This window comes from Lycium ferocissimum, chromosome 4 (assembly GCF_029784015.1).
Source record: "Lycium ferocissimum isolate CSIRO_LF1 chromosome 4, AGI_CSIRO_Lferr_CH_V1, whole genome shotgun sequence".
Classification (NCBI taxonomy): domain Eukaryota; kingdom Viridiplantae; phylum Streptophyta; class Magnoliopsida; order Solanales; family Solanaceae; genus Lycium; species Lycium ferocissimum.
Genome location: NC_081345.1, coordinates 48,725,241 through 48,746,529, shown reverse-complemented (window position 1 = coordinate 48,746,529; position 21,289 = coordinate 48,725,241). Strand labels below are relative to the sequence as shown.

General features: G+C 35.5%; 1 protein-coding gene across 1 annotated transcript; it reads left to right on the top strand.

The window, feature by feature from the left end:
• Window positions 1–6,982: 6,982 nt before the first annotated feature.
• LOC132054139 (protein RKD1-like) lies at window positions 6,983–7,686 on the top strand. Its single transcript, XM_059446200.1, has 2 exons — window positions 6,983–7,294; window positions 7,405–7,686. Exons 1-2 carry the CDS (start codon window positions 6,983–6,985, stop codon window positions 7,684–7,686), a joined length of 594 nt encoding a protein of 197 aa, XP_059302183.1.
• Window positions 7,687–21,289: the final 13,603 nt, after the last annotated feature.

Here is a 21,289-nt window from a genome sequence, read left to right as displayed (position 1 = left end):
ACATGGTCGAGGTCAAAACCCCTCAATCAATTAGCAAGAATAACCCAGAAATTGCCATGAATCGAAGGCAAAAAATCAGGAACCCTAAGTCTCCCAAAATCGCATGAGAAAGAGAGGGGAGAGTCGGGTGTAGCGTAAATGAAGTTGTGGGGTGTGAAGTTTGTAAAACAAACTTCACACCCTTTTTTTATATCCTTTGCCCCCCTTAGTTTTAAAATTAATCAAACAGCCCCTTATCCTACTTTAATCTAATTATAAACTATATATTATAACCCTTATATCATTAAATAAAATGATTATTTAGGTAAATTAAAACTTAAACTCGAAAAGTTATAAAATTAGCTTTAAAACAAACTCAACATTAACATAGCTCCGGGTAATATTTAAAAATATAAAAAATGCAATAAGAATGAGTCGTAGTTAATACGTAAGTTAACGATTTTCCCGAACTAGACAGAGCGGGATGAAAGTAAATAACTCGTATTTCTTATGTTCGTCAAATTTTTAGGAAATAATAATTAAATGTCATTTGTTGCGATTCTCTTGGAATTTTGAATTTTAGGACTGAAAGGAAATATCCTTACTCCGTCTTTAACTCGGGAATTTTGAAAACTCAAAATACGCATCTTATGAGATGAAAATTAGGTATCAACACACTTGTTTCATGATAGATAGGTGATGTTATTAGTTTCTTTGACAGAGTAGGTGAGCGAGATTAAATTTGATGAGTTAGAGTCCGTCTCTGAGATTAGGAGGTTTGAAGTTTGTTGTTGATTTGTTGACTTGTATATCTTGCATGATGATCAGGAAGTATATATTCGGTGTTGTGAGTTCCTATTGGGCCTAATTGGTGGTATCAATCAAAGTAGTCGTGTTCCTAAGCTTGATTTATTGAGAGTGGTTTTAATTCTTGCTCGAGGACGAGCAAGAGTTTAAGCGTGGGGTGGTGATGTTCGGCCAAAAATACACTAGAAATCAACTTGTGCGCGATGCACTGCGCGCCGCGTCGCGCTAGGCTTAGTTTCAACAGTTTTTTCCGGTCCGAGTTAGATTTAGAAAAACGTACTTGCTGGCGGCAATAAAATTGACCATTGGAAATCAACCTTTTCCCAGGCTTAGTTTCAGTAGTTTTTCCCGGTCCGAGTTGGATTTAGTTTTTAAAAGCCCAAGCCTTTTGGTACCCTATAAATACATATTTTACACGATTTTTACATAACTTTGGACCTGGAGAGAGAGCTTGGAACTGTCATGGTGTCACGACCCAAATCATGGATCATGCGGGCACCCACACTAACCCTCCCTGGTGGGCGAACCCTTCAGATAACTACCTTAATTTGATACAACATGCGGAATAAATACTTTTATTATAAGAAATTCCCAAAATCTGGTCTAGACTCATACAAGAGCTTCTAAGAAGTTTACAATTTGAATAGATAACGGAGACTCAAACTGGATACGACTTCTGTTTAAGGATAGAGAACAACAGAAATCTAAGGAGAGACTCTGGGTTGCAATAGCTCACCCAAACGTCTTTGACGAATGCCTCGAAACGGTCGTGAGACTCCGAACATCACCTGAAATAACTCTACACTCCAGAAGGAGTGTAGCAAGAGTAGTATGAGCACAACACTAGGCTCGTAGGTATCATAGGCCGACTAAGACTAGATAACGTATATAAAGGCAACAAGCAAGAAAAACATATAAACCAACAAGTACAAGTCAATATGAATCCATATCCACAGAACAAGTCATCTTTTATGTTATAGCATCTAAACCCAATTGTGCCAAGTCTTAGTATAATCAATCCGAATCAGTACATCACAGTAGTATCACAACAATCAACCGGAACAAAGATACAATGCAATGCAATAATGTATGTAGGATGAATGCAATGCATATGCAGCTTTGTACAACATGTCCCGGACGGAGTAACTCCACATCTCGGCAATCATGACCCATGAGGGACCCGAAAAGTCCATGTACCAATCTCTCTTGAATATAACCTCGGATCACGAGCACACTCTCACGATCCCGGCAAAGACCTCGGGCATCGGACACTCCATCGTTCCCGGCAAGAAACCTCGGGCAACAAACACTCATCTCTCTTTTACCCTCTCCGGCAAAGACCTCGGAGGCTACACTCTCTCACATATCATCATTAGTGCCATAACCATGCATATATCAATGTATCATGGAAATGCATATGAGTATGATGAAATGTAATGTTAAAAACCAATTCAATCCGAAACGGTACCGCACATGGAATACAAGTAATATCGAATAAGGCTACACAAAAAGCCACGATGGGATCACCATTCTCATCTCCATATCAATCAAGTAAAGCACCGCAATATCATAGTCATGATATATCATTAGTCACAGATACTCAATGTCTCAAGTGGCAACGAGCACACAAAAAAAAAATAGATCAAGATAAGTCAACAACACAACGGGATGTGTATCCCCCAAATCATACAACAAGGTCCAACCTAAGAAAATATCTAACCCAACTTGATACCCGCCCGAGTTTATATGCATTCTCCGACAATATCATCTAAACATACGCTTCGCTAATCAAAGTCTCACCATAAGGTAAACCGTAACCTACCTCAATGCCGACCAGGTGTCACGAACTCCCATGCCAAAGCTTTTTCCTTCTGAAGTGCTTCCGATCGGACAAGGTCTTTAGTGCTTATTCGTCACACAATATGTGTACGCTACCCAATAATACTTCAACCTATATTAAGACGCCAACAACTATGGTTAAGCTACGGGAGATTCAAACGTATTCTAACGTTAGTAACTCCTTTCTAGATGTTTAGGCGATGTTTTCTCTTGTATCTAAACCAACCACATACTACCAATACAACATCAATAATTATGTGTTCAATACCAATCCGGACAGCCCACACAATATTCTAAACAGCCCACATTCATAACATGCAATAACGATTCACATACGGCTTCGACATTCTCAAGTTACTTTTATTAGTTTGTAGCCTTAACGTTTGCATGTAACAACTTATAACAGCCCATCCAACATACAATATGATGTATACTCTTAACTTATAATTATTCTTTCCAACTTAATGAAAACACAAGTCCAAAACAGTCCACTACCACAACATGTCCAAAACAGTCTCTAACCGACAACATAACGATGTTCGGAATTCTTGCAAACGTTTACGAACATACTAAGCCAACCACATGCGATTTTTATACATCATTTCATGTCTTATTTTCATATAATTTTAGTAAGTTATGACCAGCTATCCACACGACAAGTACAACATCAATTCATACGCAACTACGCTATATCGTCATTTTTATAATCCTTAAAACAACTCACAAATGACTTTAGTTTCAACTCCAACCATTAAACACCTTCCTTTCCATCATAAAATTCATGATAATAACAATCAAAATATCAAGTAAAAACAGTTCACTAACTTCTTCACAAAACAGTCCACACACGGCTACACCATGCTTCAACATCTCTCACATAAAATCATAGATTCAACCATTTTCATACTAACATAACTTCACCTTTAACCTTCCAATTCTTTTCATTCTTTTTACCATGAGATCTATGATAGTAACAACCATATTTATTAAAGAAAATCAGTCCATTAATTCCACCAAAACAGTCCCTACGGCCAACTAACATTCCAACACCAACTTTCATGATTTTATGCATGCGATTCATGTTCGTCAAGTTACAACCATACTTCAACATCAACACATATAACCCCATAACTACCATCATGTTCCAACATCAACACACCTTATTTCATGCATACAACTTATATTCACACATCTACATCACCCTTAATACATGACAAGAAAGTTAGATCTTACCTTGACAACTTGACTTCTCTACTTGGCTAGAGTTGGTGACTTGAGATGGAAATGGTTCTTGTTGCTCCAAAGACTATCTTCACGTTTTAGGGACCTTCTAAAGGGTTGAAACACCTTGGAAAATAATTTTTGGATCAAGACTCAAAGGGCTCAAAAATCAGCCCCTTGGCCGAATGCTCTCTCTCTCTAGGCTTAAGTTTTCTTTCTTTGTGTTGTGTAGTTGAAATGAATTGTGATGGCTGATTTCTTGGTCATTATTTGGTTCAACTTTGATGCCTACAAGTTGGTCACATGCTCCACTTATGGCATGATTCATTCCATTAACTTTACACTTTAAATTTTCTAATTTGTTTTCTACAACTTTTGGCCAACCTCACCTTCTTGTTTCTCCTTTCTTCTTTCTTTTCAATTGTTTACAAGACAATTGTATGTGTGGTGAATGATTCATACACCACCCTTTGTCCATTGTAATTATGCCAAGATGAATGAGCAATATTTAATGTGAAATGATCCCTCCACCATGTTATGTCCTCCTAAAACAATGTATACTTTCATAAAGTAGTAGATGCTTAAATATTCAAATGCATGCCTCACATGGATGCCTTATTTTCAGTCACTTGGCTGAATTCCATACTCCTTTCTTTCAATTTGGTTGTCCACAATATAATGTAAGTGTAGTGGATGAATCACATTTAAATGTATATTTGTATGTCTCCCATAGTAGTCTTATTTAAGATGACTTTGAGTCATCTTTTGGACATGGCATGTTAATGCTCATATTGGCTCATTGTTGCCACTAATTTTAACTTAACACCACAATTAAGTAGTTCCTAATTTCCATTAATGCTTCTATACCAAACAAAATTTGTAGATAAATTGTGACTTCAAACGAAATCGGAAGTTAAAGTCTCTACTTTGTATCTTGAGATAGTCTTAATACTCAGCCCGACTTGAATCATCCATATCTCCTTACCCCGATATCATTTTGACGAGCTGTTTGTTGCGTTGCAAACTAGACTCGATGAACTTAATTTTAGGCTTTTGAAACACCTTAAAACTCCTCATATACTAGGAGATATGCCTCCTACAATATAGGCTAAAATCGGGTCCGAGATTTTACTGAAATTGTTCCGATTCATTTCGTTTAACTTCTAATCCTCTTCCAACCTCATGTAACCTCTTATACATACATATACACAGTCATTTACATCCATAACAATTCATATACATGTCTCGAAGGGTCCGTAGAATCACAATAACCATAAGTAGAACTCACAAAGCTTCGACGAAACTCCAATCGAAAAAGTATATTCCTATCTTTTGTCCATCTTCTATATCATTACTAATAATCTCAAATACTTTAAAAGGTCACTCACATTACCTCATATACATACTCATAACGCGATTTCAAATCCTTTAGGTTACCGTGTCACCTCGAGATACTTAAGACAACCATATTTATAACGATATTCTTACTAACTCGATTAACTTTCCTTGAACCTTCTTAACTCATTCTTTCTTGTTTTAATACAAGTAGCAAGGATTATTATGGAGTGTGACATTCTCCTCTCCTTTAGAACATTCGTCCTCGCATGTCAAATGAGGACTAAAACTCGTCAATTAAATAATCGAATCACCCGTTATCGCAGACTATAGACGAGAAGATTTGACCACGAAAAGGGTGTTTTTAGGAATATTATGCCTAAAAGTGCTAAACGACCAAATGGGTCGTTACATTAGATACCAATTAAACAATCGCTCGTCCTCGAGCGACAAGAGAGAATGAACGCCGATGGTAACTAAAGAATCCTTAATAGGACAATGCGGAAAACCTCTATGGAATACGCCATAAACATTTCGCTCTTCTCTTAACTTATATAAAAACCATTTATAATATTACTTATATATATGTCGGAACTAACCCTAATACCAAACTAACCCAATATATACTAGGCCTCCATTATATTTCCTTAGATAAAAGACCTAATTTTCATATTTCCAAATTCAAAATTTTCTTTCGTCGAAGTACCCTTGCCAAAAATCCTTACTGGAAATAATTTCCCTTTCTCCTTAGTTCATAAGTTCACTAACGTGATCACTGATATCTAAAAGTATTTCACCATTAGTGCTAGTCACACCATCATCATATATTCTCGTCACCGTAAATAATTCCATTGACCCACGCCTTATTCGATAGTCCTCAAAAAGATGCTTACATATGAATAACCGACCTTTACTTAACTATACCGAAATTAGTCAAATATAAGGTATAAGTCATATTGTAGACTTAGGGTAGATAATTTACTTTAAAATACTAGTCTTGTCTTTATATATTTCTTATGTGTATAAATACTAATACAAATTATTTCTTGTCAATATAGATTTCTTAACCGTACTTATATAACGTAATTAATTGATTCTTGATTTGTATATATATATGGCTTTGACGTATTACGATTTGTTATCGGTATATATACGTCTATTCTTAATTACGTATTTTAAAAATAAACAATACGTATCTATACACAATTCCAATATATTTATTTATATTTTTTTTTTTTTATATATATATATATATATATATATATATATTTTTTTTTTTTTTTCTCGCTCATTTGATTTTTTTGTGGCCGACAAGCTTTATAAAAAATGCCAAAAAAAAAAAGGCTTTTACCCTTCGTAAAACCCGATGGCCGACAACTTTATGAAAGGAGCTATACTCTTTCCAAAAGCAAAAGCAAACGGCATCTTCAAGATCGCCGTCCACTTGGATAAGCAATTTATAGGGAAGAGATGATGTACATGAAGTGACTACACTAGCTGACCTTCGTTCATGCACTCTTCGTTCATATAGAACCAGTGCTGCGTATATGCTCTAGGATCCTTCCTTACGAACCCAATTAAAGAAAGAATGCAAGGTAATTCAAGCCACTACACTATCGATCATCAGTATGATTTCGCCTTTGATGCTGCTAACAATCCTTTGATGATGGACATACTCTTGAAGATCCATTTTATTCATCTTTTTATAACCCTACCCTAGGTGATGGTCATATTAAGAATATCTATTTGTATACACTAATAGTATTTGTTCTAAATAAATTAGCTAATGTATTATAATGTTATGGGTGCAGGGATGTGGAGCGAAACGAGCGGTGGATTTGGATTAAGTACCCAATTACTTGGGCGAACTGAGAACCAGGAATTGTTGTCATGTGACAACAATCAAGAAAAGATAATTATAACGGAAAAAGGGAAGCAAAAAATGTTGTCTCGAGAAGCAATTTCAAAGTGTTTTTACATGCCAATAAATCAAGCAGCCAAGGAACTCAATATTGGGGTGACACTTTTGAAGATAAGATGTAGGGATTTGGGAATTCGAAGGTGGCCACATAGGAAGTTAATGAGTCTTCAAACCCTAATCAAGAATGTTAAGGTTCACTCTCTATATACACATCTTCTTTACACTCTTGTTTCAAATAAAAAAAAAATAAAAATAAAAATTCACCTTTTAGTTTATGTAATAATATTATATTCTCTTAATAGACATGTTACCCTTGTTTCGATGATGAATATTTGCAGGAATTGAAGAGGGGGGAAGGAAATGGTATGGAACAGAAGTGGAAGGATGTGATAGATTCATTAGAGGAAGAGAAGAAAAGGATGGAGGAAATCCCGGACATGGAACTCGAGGAGAAAACAAAGAAATTAAGGCAATCTTGTTTCAAGGCTAACCACAAGAAGAGAAAGCTTATGGGTATGGCAGAATTGCAGGCTTCTTTTGATACTTACAAATGCGATAGTGGTCCATTAACATTTGTACAATAATCTTTATTAAACTTGCTATTGGTTATGGCCATAGAGAGGAAGATGATGAAGATGAAGTCATTAAGTCTCTTCTTGCCGAAGTAACCTCCATAGTTTCAACTCCAGCAGCCCAACCTTGCATGATTGAACTTTGTTTTTTTTTTTTTTTTTTTTTATTTTTTTTTTTTTTGTGTGTTCCTATTAGCTACTCGAAGAAAGTAGTTGGGACAATGGTAAAATGTGCTGATTTGAGTGGTGAAATCAATCTCTTTAAAACTTCCATTTGTGTAGACTGTCGATATCACAGGCTCTTGAAATGCAGTTCCTTTTCTTTTCAATAAAAGGCGAATAAACCTAAAATGTTTAATTAAAGGCGAACAAACCTAAAATGATCAATTAAAGGCGAACTAGCCTAAATGCGGTGCTTGATCTATGATTATTAATGATGCAGTTGTGCCAATGATTTGGGGATTTTCTACCCTTCCAAAATTCACGTCTAAAAAGTTCCTGCACTCAAAGAAATTTGTGAGTTTCAAATTTAATCGGTATTTAGTTGGCTTTGCCCTTTGCTTTATCTGAATCTTGCAATTGCTGACACTAGCTGGAGGAATCAGGTCAAAAGTAGTTCATATGTGCAAGGAAAATAAAATTAAGATTTCTAATAATGTGACCGAGACCTATGTAAGCCTATAATTAAATCCTATTATAAGGTGGATAAACCCAAATAAATAATGAAGTCCTATTATAAGGTGGACAATCCTAAAATAAAATAATTAAATACTTTGAATAATTCGTTCGTTAAATGACCACTCCACTACATCTATACCCTATTCTCACCTTTTCATAATTAGGTTCCACTGCCACCAACCTTTAGAAAGGAAAAGTCATAGCACTAATCCATTGATCAAATTATTTTTATCTTTTATCCCCACTACAATCCAACATTAATAACAAAAATGCCCAGCTGTTCAGTCTCGTTTCTCGTGCCAACGGATCCCAAAACTCGCTTTTGATGCTTCCAACGGATTCCTTGTGAAATTTCACTCAAATTAGGCTTTTGAATCACTCAATTTTACCTTATAATGAATGAGATATGGTGGTTTCAAGTTTTGGAAAGAATGCAAATTTTTAATACGAATTTCAGTAGCCATTTCACAACTTTCCCATAATTCTCATTCGAAAACTTAGATGCAAAGACCCGATAATCCTTCATCTATACCATAAGAACTCTTACTTTGCTATACGCTTCCTAAAACCGATCATACCATCGAGACAAATCGCTCTTATTAAGCCATAAATGCGTTCTTGCCTCTTTCGAGAAAACCCAATACTATAAATATGGAGATCTTATGACCCTATGAATCACCTTTCCCATTCCTTCAACCAACCTTACAATAACGAGCCTAACCGCGACTCCACACAGCTGAAACTTCAGGTCATAGCTAGAAACCGAACTTAGTCACGCATCTAAATTAGGACAACACAACTCGTACTGTACCACATGTCGGAAACAACCGTTCGCGCAAGAATTTAAGGATGAGTTCCCATCATCCGGGAGAAGGTAAAACAGAGAAGTTCAGATACCAATTGGGATCAACTAGATACCAATTTGAATGAAGTAGCACGAAATAATGAAAGAATCTTAAGTTTCCTAGATGTCCCATAGCCTCCCAATTATAAGTGTGGCGCGCAACACACCCATAAGTAGGACTCTACTAGACATTGCTCTTGTACTTATATTGGACGGGTAACCTAAGCTCGATACCAACTTGTCACGACCCAAATCATGGATCATGCGGCACCCACACTAACCCTCCCTGGTGGGCGAACCCTTCAGATAACTACCTTAATTTGATACAACATGCGGAATAAATACTTTTATTATAAGAAATTCCCAAAATCGGGTCTAGACTCATACAAGAGCTTCTAAGAAGTTTACAATTTGAATAGATAACAGACTCAAACTATACGACTTAAAAGATAGAGAACAACAAATCTAAGGAGAGACTCGGGTTGCAATAGCTCACCCAAACGTCTTTGACGAATGCCTCGAAACGGTCGTGAGACTCCGAACATCACACGAATAACTCTACACTCCAGAAGGAGTGTAGCAAGAGAGTAGTATGAGCACAACACTAGGCTCGTAGGTATCATAGGCCGACTAAGACTAGATAACGTATATAAAGGCAACAAGCAAGAAAAACATATAAACCAACAAGTACAAGTCAATATGAATCCATATCCACAACGAACAAGTCATCTTTTATGTTATAGCATCTAAACCCAATTGTGCCAAGTCTTAGTATAATCAATCCGAATCGGTACATCACGTAGTATCACAACAATCAACAGGAACCAAGATATAATGCAATGCAATAATGTATGTAGGATGAATGCAATGCATATGCGCTTTTGTACAACATGTCCCGGACGGAGCTTAACTCCACGTCTCGGCGATCATGACCCATGGGGGACCCGCGAAGTCCATGTACCACTCGCTCCGAATATAACCTCGGATCACGAGCACACTCTCACGATCCCGGCAAAGACCTCGGGCATCGGACACTCCATCGTTCCCGGCAAGAAACCTCGGGCAACAAACACTCATCTCTCTTTTACCCTCTCCGGCAAAGACCTCGGAGGCTACACTCTCTCACATATCATCATTAGTGCCATAACCATGCATATATCAATGTATCATGGAAATGCATATGAGTATGATGAAATGTAATGTTAAAAACCAATTCAATCCGAAACGGTACCGCACATGGAATACAAGTAATATCGGCAATAAGGCTACACAAAAAGCCACGATGGGATCACCATTCTCATCTCCATATCAATCAAGTAAAGCACCGCAATATCATAGTCATGATATATCATTAGTCACGAGATACTCAATGTCTCAAGTGGCAACGAGCACACAAAAAAAATAGATCAAGATAAGTCAACAACACAACGGGATGTGTATCCCCCAAATCATACAACAAGGTCCAACCTAAGAAAATATCTAACCCAACTTGATACCCGCAGGTTTATATGCATTCTCCGACAATATCATCTAAACATACGCTTCGCTAATCAAAGTCTCACCATAAGGTAAACCGTAACCTACCTCAATGCCGACCAGGTGTCACGAACTCCCATGCCAAAGCTTTTTCCTTCGAAGTGCTTCCGATCGGACAAGGTCTTTAGTGCTTATTCGTCACACAATATGTGTACGCTACCCAATAATACTTCAACCTATATTAAGACGCCAACAACTATGGTTAAGCTACGGGGAGATTCAAACGTATTCTAACGTTAGTAACTCCTTTCTAGATGTTTAGGCGATGTTTTCTCTTGTATCTAAACCAACCACATACTACCAATACAACATCAATAATTATGTGTTCAATACCAATCCGGACAGCCCACACAATATTCTAAACACCCACATTCATAACATGCAATAACGATTCACATACGGCTTCGACATTCTCAAGTTACTTTTATTAGTTTGTAGCCTTAACGTTTGCATGTAACAACTTATAACAGCCCATCCAACATACAATATGATGTATACTCTTAACTTATAATTATTCTTTCCAACTTAATGAAAACACAAGTCCAAAACAGTCCACTACCACAACATGTCCAAAACGTCCCTAACCGACAACATAACGATGTTCGGAATTCTTGCAAACGTTTACGAACATACTAAGCCAACCACATGCGATTTTTATACATCATTTCATGTCTTCTTTTCATATAATTTTAGTAAGTTATGACCAGCTATCCACACGACAAGTACAACATCAATTCATACGCAACTACGCTATATCGTCATTTTTATAATCCTTAAAACAACTCACAAATGACTTTAGTTTCAACTCCAACCATTAAACACCTTCCTTTCCATCATAAAATTCATGATAATAACAATCAAAATATCAAGTAAAAACAGTTCACTAACTTCTTCACAAAACAGTCCACACACGGCTACACCATGCTTCAACATCTCTCACATAAAATCATAGATTCAACCATTTTCATACTAACATAACTTCACCTTTAACCTTCCAATTCTTTTCATTCTTTTTACCATGAGATCTATGATAGTAACAACCATATTTATTAAAGAAAATCAGTCCATTAATTCCACCAAAACAGTCCCTACGGCCAACTAACATTCCAACACCAACTTTCATGATTTTATGCATGCGATTCATGTTCGTCAAGTTACAACCATACTTCAACATCAACACATATAACCCCATAACTACCATCATGTTCCAACATCAACACACCTTATTTCATGCATACAACTTATATTCACACATCTACATCACCCTTAATACATGACAAGAAAGTTAGATCTTACCTTGACAACTTGACTTCTCTACTTGGCTAGAGTTGGTGACTTGAGATGGAAATGGTTCTTGTTGCTCCAAAGACTATCTTCACGTTTTAGGGACCTTCTAAAGGGTTGAAACACCTTGGAAAATAATTTTTGGATCAAGACTCAAAGGGCTCAAAAATCAGCCCCTTGGCCGAATGCTCTCTCTCTCTAGGCTTAAGTTTTCTTTCTTTGTGTTGTGTAGTTGAAATGAATTGTGATGGCTGATTTCTTGGTCATTATTTGGTTCAACTTTGATGCCTACAAGTTGGTCACATGCTCCACTTATGGCATGATTCATTCCATTAACTTTACACTTTAAATTTTCTAATTTGTTTTCTACAACTTTTGGCCAACCTCACCTTCTTGTTTCTCCTTTCTTCTTTCTTTTCAATTGTTTACAAGACAATTGTATGTGTGGTGAATGATTCATACACCACCCTTTGTCCATTGTAATTATGCCAAGATGAATGAGCAATATTTAATGTGAAATGATCCCTCCACCATGTTATGTCCTCCTAAAACAATGTATACTTTCATAAAGTAGTAGATGCTTAAATATTCAAATGCATGCCTCACATGGATGCCTTATTTTCAGTCACTTGGCTGAATTCCATACTCCTTTCTTTCAATTTGGTTGTCCACAATATAATGTAAGTGTAGTGGATGAATCACATTTAAATGTATATTTGTATGTCTCCCATAGTAGTCTTATTTAAGATGACTTTGAGTCATCTTTTGGACATGGCATGTTAATGCTCATATTGGCTCATTGTTGCCACTAATTTTAACTTAACACCACAATTAAGTAGTTCCTAATTTCCATTAATGCTTCTATACCAAACAAAATTTGTAGATAAATTGTGACTTCAAACGAAATCGGAAGTTAAAGTCTCTACTTTGTATCTTGAGATAGTCTTAATACTCAGCCCGACTTGAATCATCCATATCTCCTTACCCCGATATCATTTTGACGAGCTGTTTGTTGCGTTGCAAACTAGACTCGATGAACTTAATTTTAGGCTTTTGAAACACCTTAAAACTCCTCATATACTAGGAGATATGCCTCCTACAATATAGGCTAAAATCGGGTCCGAGATTTTACTGAAATTGTTCCGATTCATTTCGTTTAACTTCTAATCCTCTTCCAACCTCATGTAACCTCTTATACATACATATACACAGTCATTTACATCCATAACAATTCATATACATGTCTCGAAGGGTCCGTAGAATCACAATAACCATAAGTAGAACTCACAAAGCTTCGACGAAACTCCAATCGAAAAAGTATATTCCTATCTTTTGTCCATCTTCTATATCATTACTAATAATCTCAAATACTTTAAAAGGTCACTCACATTACCTCATATACATACTCATAACGCGATTTCAAATCCTTTAGGTTACCAGGCCAGTCACCTCGAGATACTTAAGACAACCATATTTATAACGATATTCTTACTAACTCGATTAACTTTCCTTGAACCTTCTTAACTCATTCTTTCTTGTTTTAATACAAGTAGCAAGGATTATTATGGAGTGTGACATTCTCCTCCTTTAGAACATTCGTCCTCGCATGTCAAATGAGGACTAAAACTCGTCAATTAAATAACCGAATCACCCGTTATCGCAGACTATAGACAGCAAGATTTGACCACGAAAAGGGTGTTTTTAGGAATATTATGCCTAAAAGTGCTAAACGACCAAATGGGTCGTTACACATGGAGGCCGTAGTTACAGGGTTTTACCTTCTCTTCTTTGTAATACTCGTTTTTACATTTTAATTCGGATGATTTGTTGTTTTTCCTCCATGTCTTTGTGGAGCTAAACTTTTTAGTTCTAGGGTTTTGGCTAAAACATGAAAGTCGACGTTTGATTATCGTTTATATCTATTGGTTTTCCATCTTTGGGGTTATTTATTTATTCTTGGTCTTACTTGTTTGATTATTTGACGAAATAGTTGAACACTATACGGATTGTAACTTTGGCCTCGGAGCATATGCCCTCCAACTTTGGGTGTGCACGCGTAGGCACCTCAACTTGTATAAAGTTGACCACATTAACACAAATGTTGACATGGCACTGACGTGGCACATAAATTTTGGAGGGTCACGTCAATGTCATGTCAGCATTTGTGTTTAAGTGTTCAACTTTGTACAAGTTGAGGTGCCTACTTGTATACATCTAAAGTTGGAGGGCATACTTGCCAGCTGAAGCCAAGTTTAAGGGCCTATTTATGTGTTATGCCTTTCTAATTTACACTATCATCTCCAACCAGGCATGTTCTTATGTTTATAAAGTCCCATGCATTAAAAGATTCCATTAGAATGTAAGCAATGTGCGCCGGCATCTATCTGAAAGGCAAAATAATTAAATACATCAATCCCTCAAAAGTGTTATGGCTTTTACCCTTTGGCTATTTAACCAATTACTACATTAATTAAGTAATACTAACTTAGTCCAATAAATCTAATCTCCTCAACTATGAAATATTGGTCCTTCGTATATACCCCAATGAGTGCCCCTTGGGTGCTTCAAAAGACCATATTCTCGTCCAGAGATGGATCTAGCTTGTAACCTATCGGTTCACGTGAAAATAAAAAAAAAATCGCAATATATATATATATATATATATATATATATATATATATATATATATATATATATATATGTGTGTGTGTGTGTGTGTGTGTGTGTGTGTGTGTGTGTGTTTGGCCAAAAATTTAGTTATTATTGTACATTAACTAGTGATCGTTGTATGAATTCATTTATTTTAAATCCTGAATTTGCCTTTATTGTCACCCTCCCTTCCAATTAAAAAACATAAATGAATCTATTGAATACTATTATTGTCATAAAGCAGTACTATGGAAAAACTTTTACCATATATGTCACCTTCTTAATTCTTTTTGGTTTGGGAGGGGACCTATGATAATTGATAGGCAAGTTCATTATAATTACACTGCATATGCTTTCACATTGACTAAATATATGATTTTATCTTAAAAAGGATTGTCATCTATTCTTGTTGGTAGTGGAAAGCCGCCTTCACAAATCACAATCGAATCGTTGACATGCATTCCACATTTCTTACAACCTGTGATTTGCTTAGCTTAACAGGGCATTTATAAGGTCTCATATATACTTTATAAGTAGCGCTCTAATATTTTTAACTATCAACGTGAGACTATGTTTATAATATTCAATAACCTCCTCCGGAACTAAGTTTCATATCGTCCATCACCACAATCCACGGATCTCCCTCTCAAATTAAATTCCACGTGACTTATTACCACGATCCACGGGTCAATTTATGAAATTCAATGTATGTCATCCATATGACCGAGCATATATGGCCGCACTAAAGCCTAGAGTTAGCTTCTTCTGGTGCATGTGCGTCTCCGAGCTACCTTTGTCATGATAGAGGTAGTAAACCGAGCTCCATGCTATAACTCCACAATTTTCATACTCGTTTCATCGAATAATTGGCTCCGATATGTTTGGTTAAGTCAACCTAAAGATACTGTTAAACATGATGTGATATTATCTCGGGGTCAAACTCTCTCTCTCTCTCTCTTTCTCTCTCAAAAGACCTTAACACCATTATATATATATATATCTTACAATTTATGTAGGGTTTCTCAATATTTTCAACTAAGGGCGAGAAAAATTGTGTTGCTCCCAAACGCACACGCAAGTATACGCGGTCGTACAAGTAATATAGGATTTAAAGTTCAGATATCGCATCCACATGGACTAATGATTAACTATTTACTAAATTAAACTAATGTTACTTATCTAAACAAGAAATAAAATCCAAATTTATATTTATGAACTAAATAAAAATAAAAGAAAACAAATAATGAACTTCAACCGAGATAGACAGATTTTTATTGGAGAAGAGATAGATCTAGGGCTATGACCACTAACAATCCAGTTGAGTCTTCAAATCGTTCTACCTATGGGTTACTAGTTTGACGGGCTAGTTGTAACTTTATGATATTCTCTCGAACTACTCACAAGCACACGTAGATGCTACTATCAGAGGCGAATCTAGGATTTTTGGAGCATGGGTTCACCACTAAAAATATATATATATATATATATATATATATATATATATTAAGCGGGAATTGATCCCTAGTCCCCTAGGTAGATAACTCAACTTTCAACCAAGTGCACCATTTAGTCTTTTGTAGTATGTGTTCCGAGGGTAGTATTACACTAATTTTAGAAAATATATACATTAAATACCTAGTTTTATGGCGAGACCATGTGTTCACGGGCTCCAAAAATAGGGCATAGAATCGCCTGCGCTACTATAACGCCTATATCTCTATGGCCGTCAGATATAACAAGAACGCATTTATTTTTCCGTATTCAACAAAGTGGGGCTAAAGGGTATATATCTCTATCCTCATTAACGAAACGATAATATCGAACAAACTCTATTTATTCTTATTACGTACGTGAATTCCCTCTCTCAAGTCCAATTTGCGCACCATAGATAGTGGCTAATTAGTGATCAAGTAATTAAACAATTAAGCACAAGAATAAATAAGCAACCCAAAAATATGAAAATTTAATAGATAGAAACGATAATCAAACGTCAACTTTCATGTTTGTGTCAAAACCCTAGAACTAAAGAGTTTAGCTCCATATAGACATGGAGGAAAAACAACAAATTATCTGAATAAAAACGCAAAAAATAAGTATTACAGAGAGGAGAAGGTAAAACCCTGTAACTACGGCCTCCACAGTGGCTCCAAGCTTTCTCTAGGTCCAAAGTTTTGAATTAAGGGTTTCAAGTTATCCAAAGTTATGTAAAAACCCCGTAGAATATGTATTTATAGGATTCCAAAAGGCCTGGACTTTTAAAAACCAATTCCAACTCGGACCGGGAAACACAGCAAAAAAATGGCTTGCCCCAAGAGGATTTAACAGGGTCTCGGGATGGACTGGCACAACTGAAGCCTCAACCTCTTTTTTTTCCACAAATTTTGTTGCCTTCATCCTGTGCCACGTTTACACTTCAGCCAATTATTGCACCTTTAATATTTCAATCATTGCACCAAGAATTGAGGTCTAAATTTTGTCTTCTATTGTTAGTGCTCCGTTATTTCAAAGTCCCAGCATTTAATTCTTCACGTAGAAAACTTCAGCTCCTTCCTTTCATCATTAACATCATTAACAATAATCGTCACAAATTGTTTTTGCTCCTTTTCCAATTACCAATTCACGTTTTTTATCTAACTTTTTTGCTCCAAAATTCTCAGTCTTCGTACCACGTTATTCCTACACATTAAAAATATAATATTAAGCACGAAGCAGTATAATAATACTCAAAAGACGATTAAAAGCACTAGAATATGAGGCAACAATTACTAAATATATGCATTTTTGGCCGAACATCAAATTGTTTGCACAACCAATAAAAACAATGAAAAAGAAATCTTTTATAAAATAGATTAGATTATATGTACTGACAATATAAGTATTTTTTCCACGATTGGTGCAGTTCAACCGGTTGTAACATATTAGTCAGGAATAACTATTTTATTAGATTATCAATTAGTCTTATATAAATTTTATTATATTTATTTTGTAAATGATGTAATTTACAATTAGTAGTGCATATCGAAGACCTATTCCCTTTTTTGGCTCTTGGAATTTCAACTTAGATTCAATTTCCACATAATGAAAACTGAACAGTTATAAATCAGAAATATATTTTGATTCACACTGATCATATGTCAAGAGAGACAGGTTCGATGCATCAGAACACAGTAATGCAAAAGAAAAGATTGCTTAGTAACCACATTATGAACATTTAAACACAAAAAATAAATATATTTAGGTAATGCATAGAAAACACTACATCCAGGCCAAGCTTCTTGATGTGAAATATCCGGTTCACATCAGAAGTGCTTAAAGAGATGATGAGAATGTTGGGTGTACGAACGATGTTTCATAGTAAATGGTGATAAGAAAGAAAAAGTTGCATATAAGATGTTCGTTCTAGCACGAGGGAGGTCTGGTACAGAAGGTAGCAGGCTGTTCGTTTTAGCACGAGGAAGCAAGCAGGATAAATAGGCAATGCCACAGCATTCTTGTTGCCACGTATATGTTTTCCTTGGCTTGATTGATTCATTCAGTTTTCCTCGACCTTTTTCAGGCCAAAAGCTCCACGGAGAGAAACAAAAGTCCACAGTAACATCTTCCTGTGCTTCAGGACCCCATAGTAACAAGAGAACCCAATTAACAACAACAAATATACTAAACTATATATTAGCTGGACTAGAAACCGAGGCAATTAAGAAATTGCAGCCTGTAAATAAGAACAGGTCAATTCATTGGTATACCATGAAGTTATACAAAGGTTGTATATGTGAACCGACCCCAGATTTGAGTATGGAAAATGAAGTCGCCTTAGTTAAAGAACGTTTTACCTTTCAAAAAGAAACGTTTGCACACAAATTCAAATTAATAGAGCCTCAGAATAGGTATCAAATACCATATGAAAAAACAACAAAAAAAACAACAATATCAATTCCGGACAAGGTTTGCTTTAAAACACGAGACAAAAGTATGCATAGCCTAAAGTTTCTTTTGTCATTGTTTTTGCACATTAACTCCGTTTTAAATTCTAATCGCCTGGCCCATTAGCATTTCCACTAGATTAATCAAGAATCTTCTGGTCATGGAAACTTTTTAATGAATTTTTAGATACATTATTGTTCTTTCATGTTCTTAAATTGGCAAATTGTAAGTAATTGTTTTTCTTGATGATGTGCTTATAGAACCTTTTTAATCATGTGCATATAGAAAGAGTTTTTGGATCTTGCTGTTAACCTGAAATATTTTGGAATATGGGGTTTTGTTTAATTATTTTTTGCTTTCATGTTAAGCCCATTACCAAAATTTCCATAATCCATGTCGTCACTTTTCCCTACTATTAACTGTTTTTCTTGAGAACGTGCTTTATCCAACTGACAGATATAAGATTCTCCTATAATCTGTTGGGCAATTAAATGTACTAACGAATTACAAGATTATTTAATTAACTAATCTTCAAGCTTATGTGGAAAGACTACACAATGACATCATGATGTTGTGTTCCTCTAAAGTGTCTTTTCTTTAATATGTTTTGTTTAATATTAAACATTTTTGGCTCGTCATTTTGTTGGTTGCCTTGTTCTTTTAACATCAATGTGTGAAGAATGAGATGCTATGTGTTTTGAAACATACTCCCTCCATTCCATATAAGTGCTTTTTTAGGCTCATGCACACCCCTTAAGAAATTGCTCACTCCTAGAAAATTAGAAGTGTTTTTACTAACTTATCCCTAATCAAGTTTTACTACTTTTTAGAAAAGAAAAGTTGATTAATGAATCTTGACTATTTAAATAAGGGTAATCTTGGAAGAATCTGCCCAAAGTCTTCTTGAAATCCTAAAGCATCACTTATTTTGAAAAAAATTGAAAAGCCTAAAAAACCATTTATCATGGAACGGAGGGAGTATCTTATTTTTAAAGTTCTTAAAACGTGAATTAGTTACCGCAGTGCGGCTAGAGTTTTCATTATGAGCTAATTAGCAGAACTCGGTAGTTTTGGCTAAAACCTTGTATCTGTGTTAAAAATTTATTTATATGTATATAATTTATTTAGAACGAATAAATTGACTTTTTCATGAATCCAGAACTCATAAACTAAAGATTCTAAATCCGTCTCTAATTAGTAAAGGAATGCTTTAAAATAAAAAGGAAGGAAGAGGTTTTAGCAGCGCGGACCTACGTTGAGCGAAGGGGTGTCACGCGAGACCGTTTCGTCAATTTTTTTTACTAAATATATATATTAATAGTATGCATAAGGTGATATGTTGAATGAAATGACACTGCTTGACAACAGATGTCACTTGGTGCATTGGTTCAACACCCATTTTTGTTCTTTGAGGTTGGAGGTTCCCGAACCTCAACCTAAGCATATTTTTGGAAAATATTATTTATTGTTTTAAAATTGTGATAAAGTAATATTGAATCGAAGACCTCTTCTGTCTTAAACTAAACTAAACCAATTGGTCAAGCATATTTCTTGTTTAAAAATGTGATAACTAAAGGCATAACACATAGAGAAACAGCTTAATTTGGCCTCAAATAGCAAGTAAACACTCCAACATTGAGAATTTCACATCTTGACATCTCAACTTGGTTTAAGTTAGCCCCATAAACATACCCATCCTACCTGGCATTTGGTGTGAGTTACATGGCATCCTACATATAGCATTCACACTTGTTTAAATGGTCAACTTAAACCAAGTTGAGGTGTCAAGATGTGCATTCTCAAAGTTGGAGTGTTTACTTGTCAGTTGAGGTCAAAGGTGTCTATCTATGTGTTTTGCCTTACATTTTTATCCTTCTATAAATATTGACACTGCTTACTAAAAATTTTGCACATGCCACTTAGTTCCGGAGATAGTTACAAGAGAGCATAGACAAATTAAAGGCTTAATGCATATACAGCCCCCTAAACTTGTACATTTATTTTTTTCATTTTGGCACCTTCGAGTGTTGTTCCTATTAAACCCCTGTATTCGTCCCCAATTATGTCTATCAAACCCTCTAAATCTGATTTTTATTAGAAGCAAAAATTAAATTATGGTAATGAAGGTGAAGTAATATTTTAGACATGTGGTAAGCTATTATTTAGGTCATGGATGTGTCGGTTTCTGCTGGTTCTACTCTTACACTGCCAGGGTAACTAAGAGCTTACTCTTTTTTCCCTCTCAATTGCTGCTAATCTTAGCTAAAAGACGGCATAATTAAATTAGAATATGTATTAGTATATTGCTACATTAAAGATAGAATAGTATTCAAGTCAGATTGTGTTTGATAGATATACTTGGGGACGAGTTCAGGAATTTAATAGAAACAACACTTAGTTAAGGTGCCAAAATAAAAAAAAAGGGACAAGTTCAAGGGGCTGTATGTGCATTAAGCCTAAATTAAACTATCATCCCCAGCAAGGCATGTTCTTATGTTTCTAAAATTCCATGCTTTGAAAGATTCCATCAAGATGTAAGCAATGTGCGCCGGCATATATCCGAAAGGAAATAATCAAATACATCAATCCCTCAAAAGTGTCATGCCCTTTCTCCTTTTGGCTCTTTACTAAATATAATTAATTAAGCAATACTTAATTCAGTACAATAAATCTAGTCTCCTCAAATATGAAAAAATGGTCCTT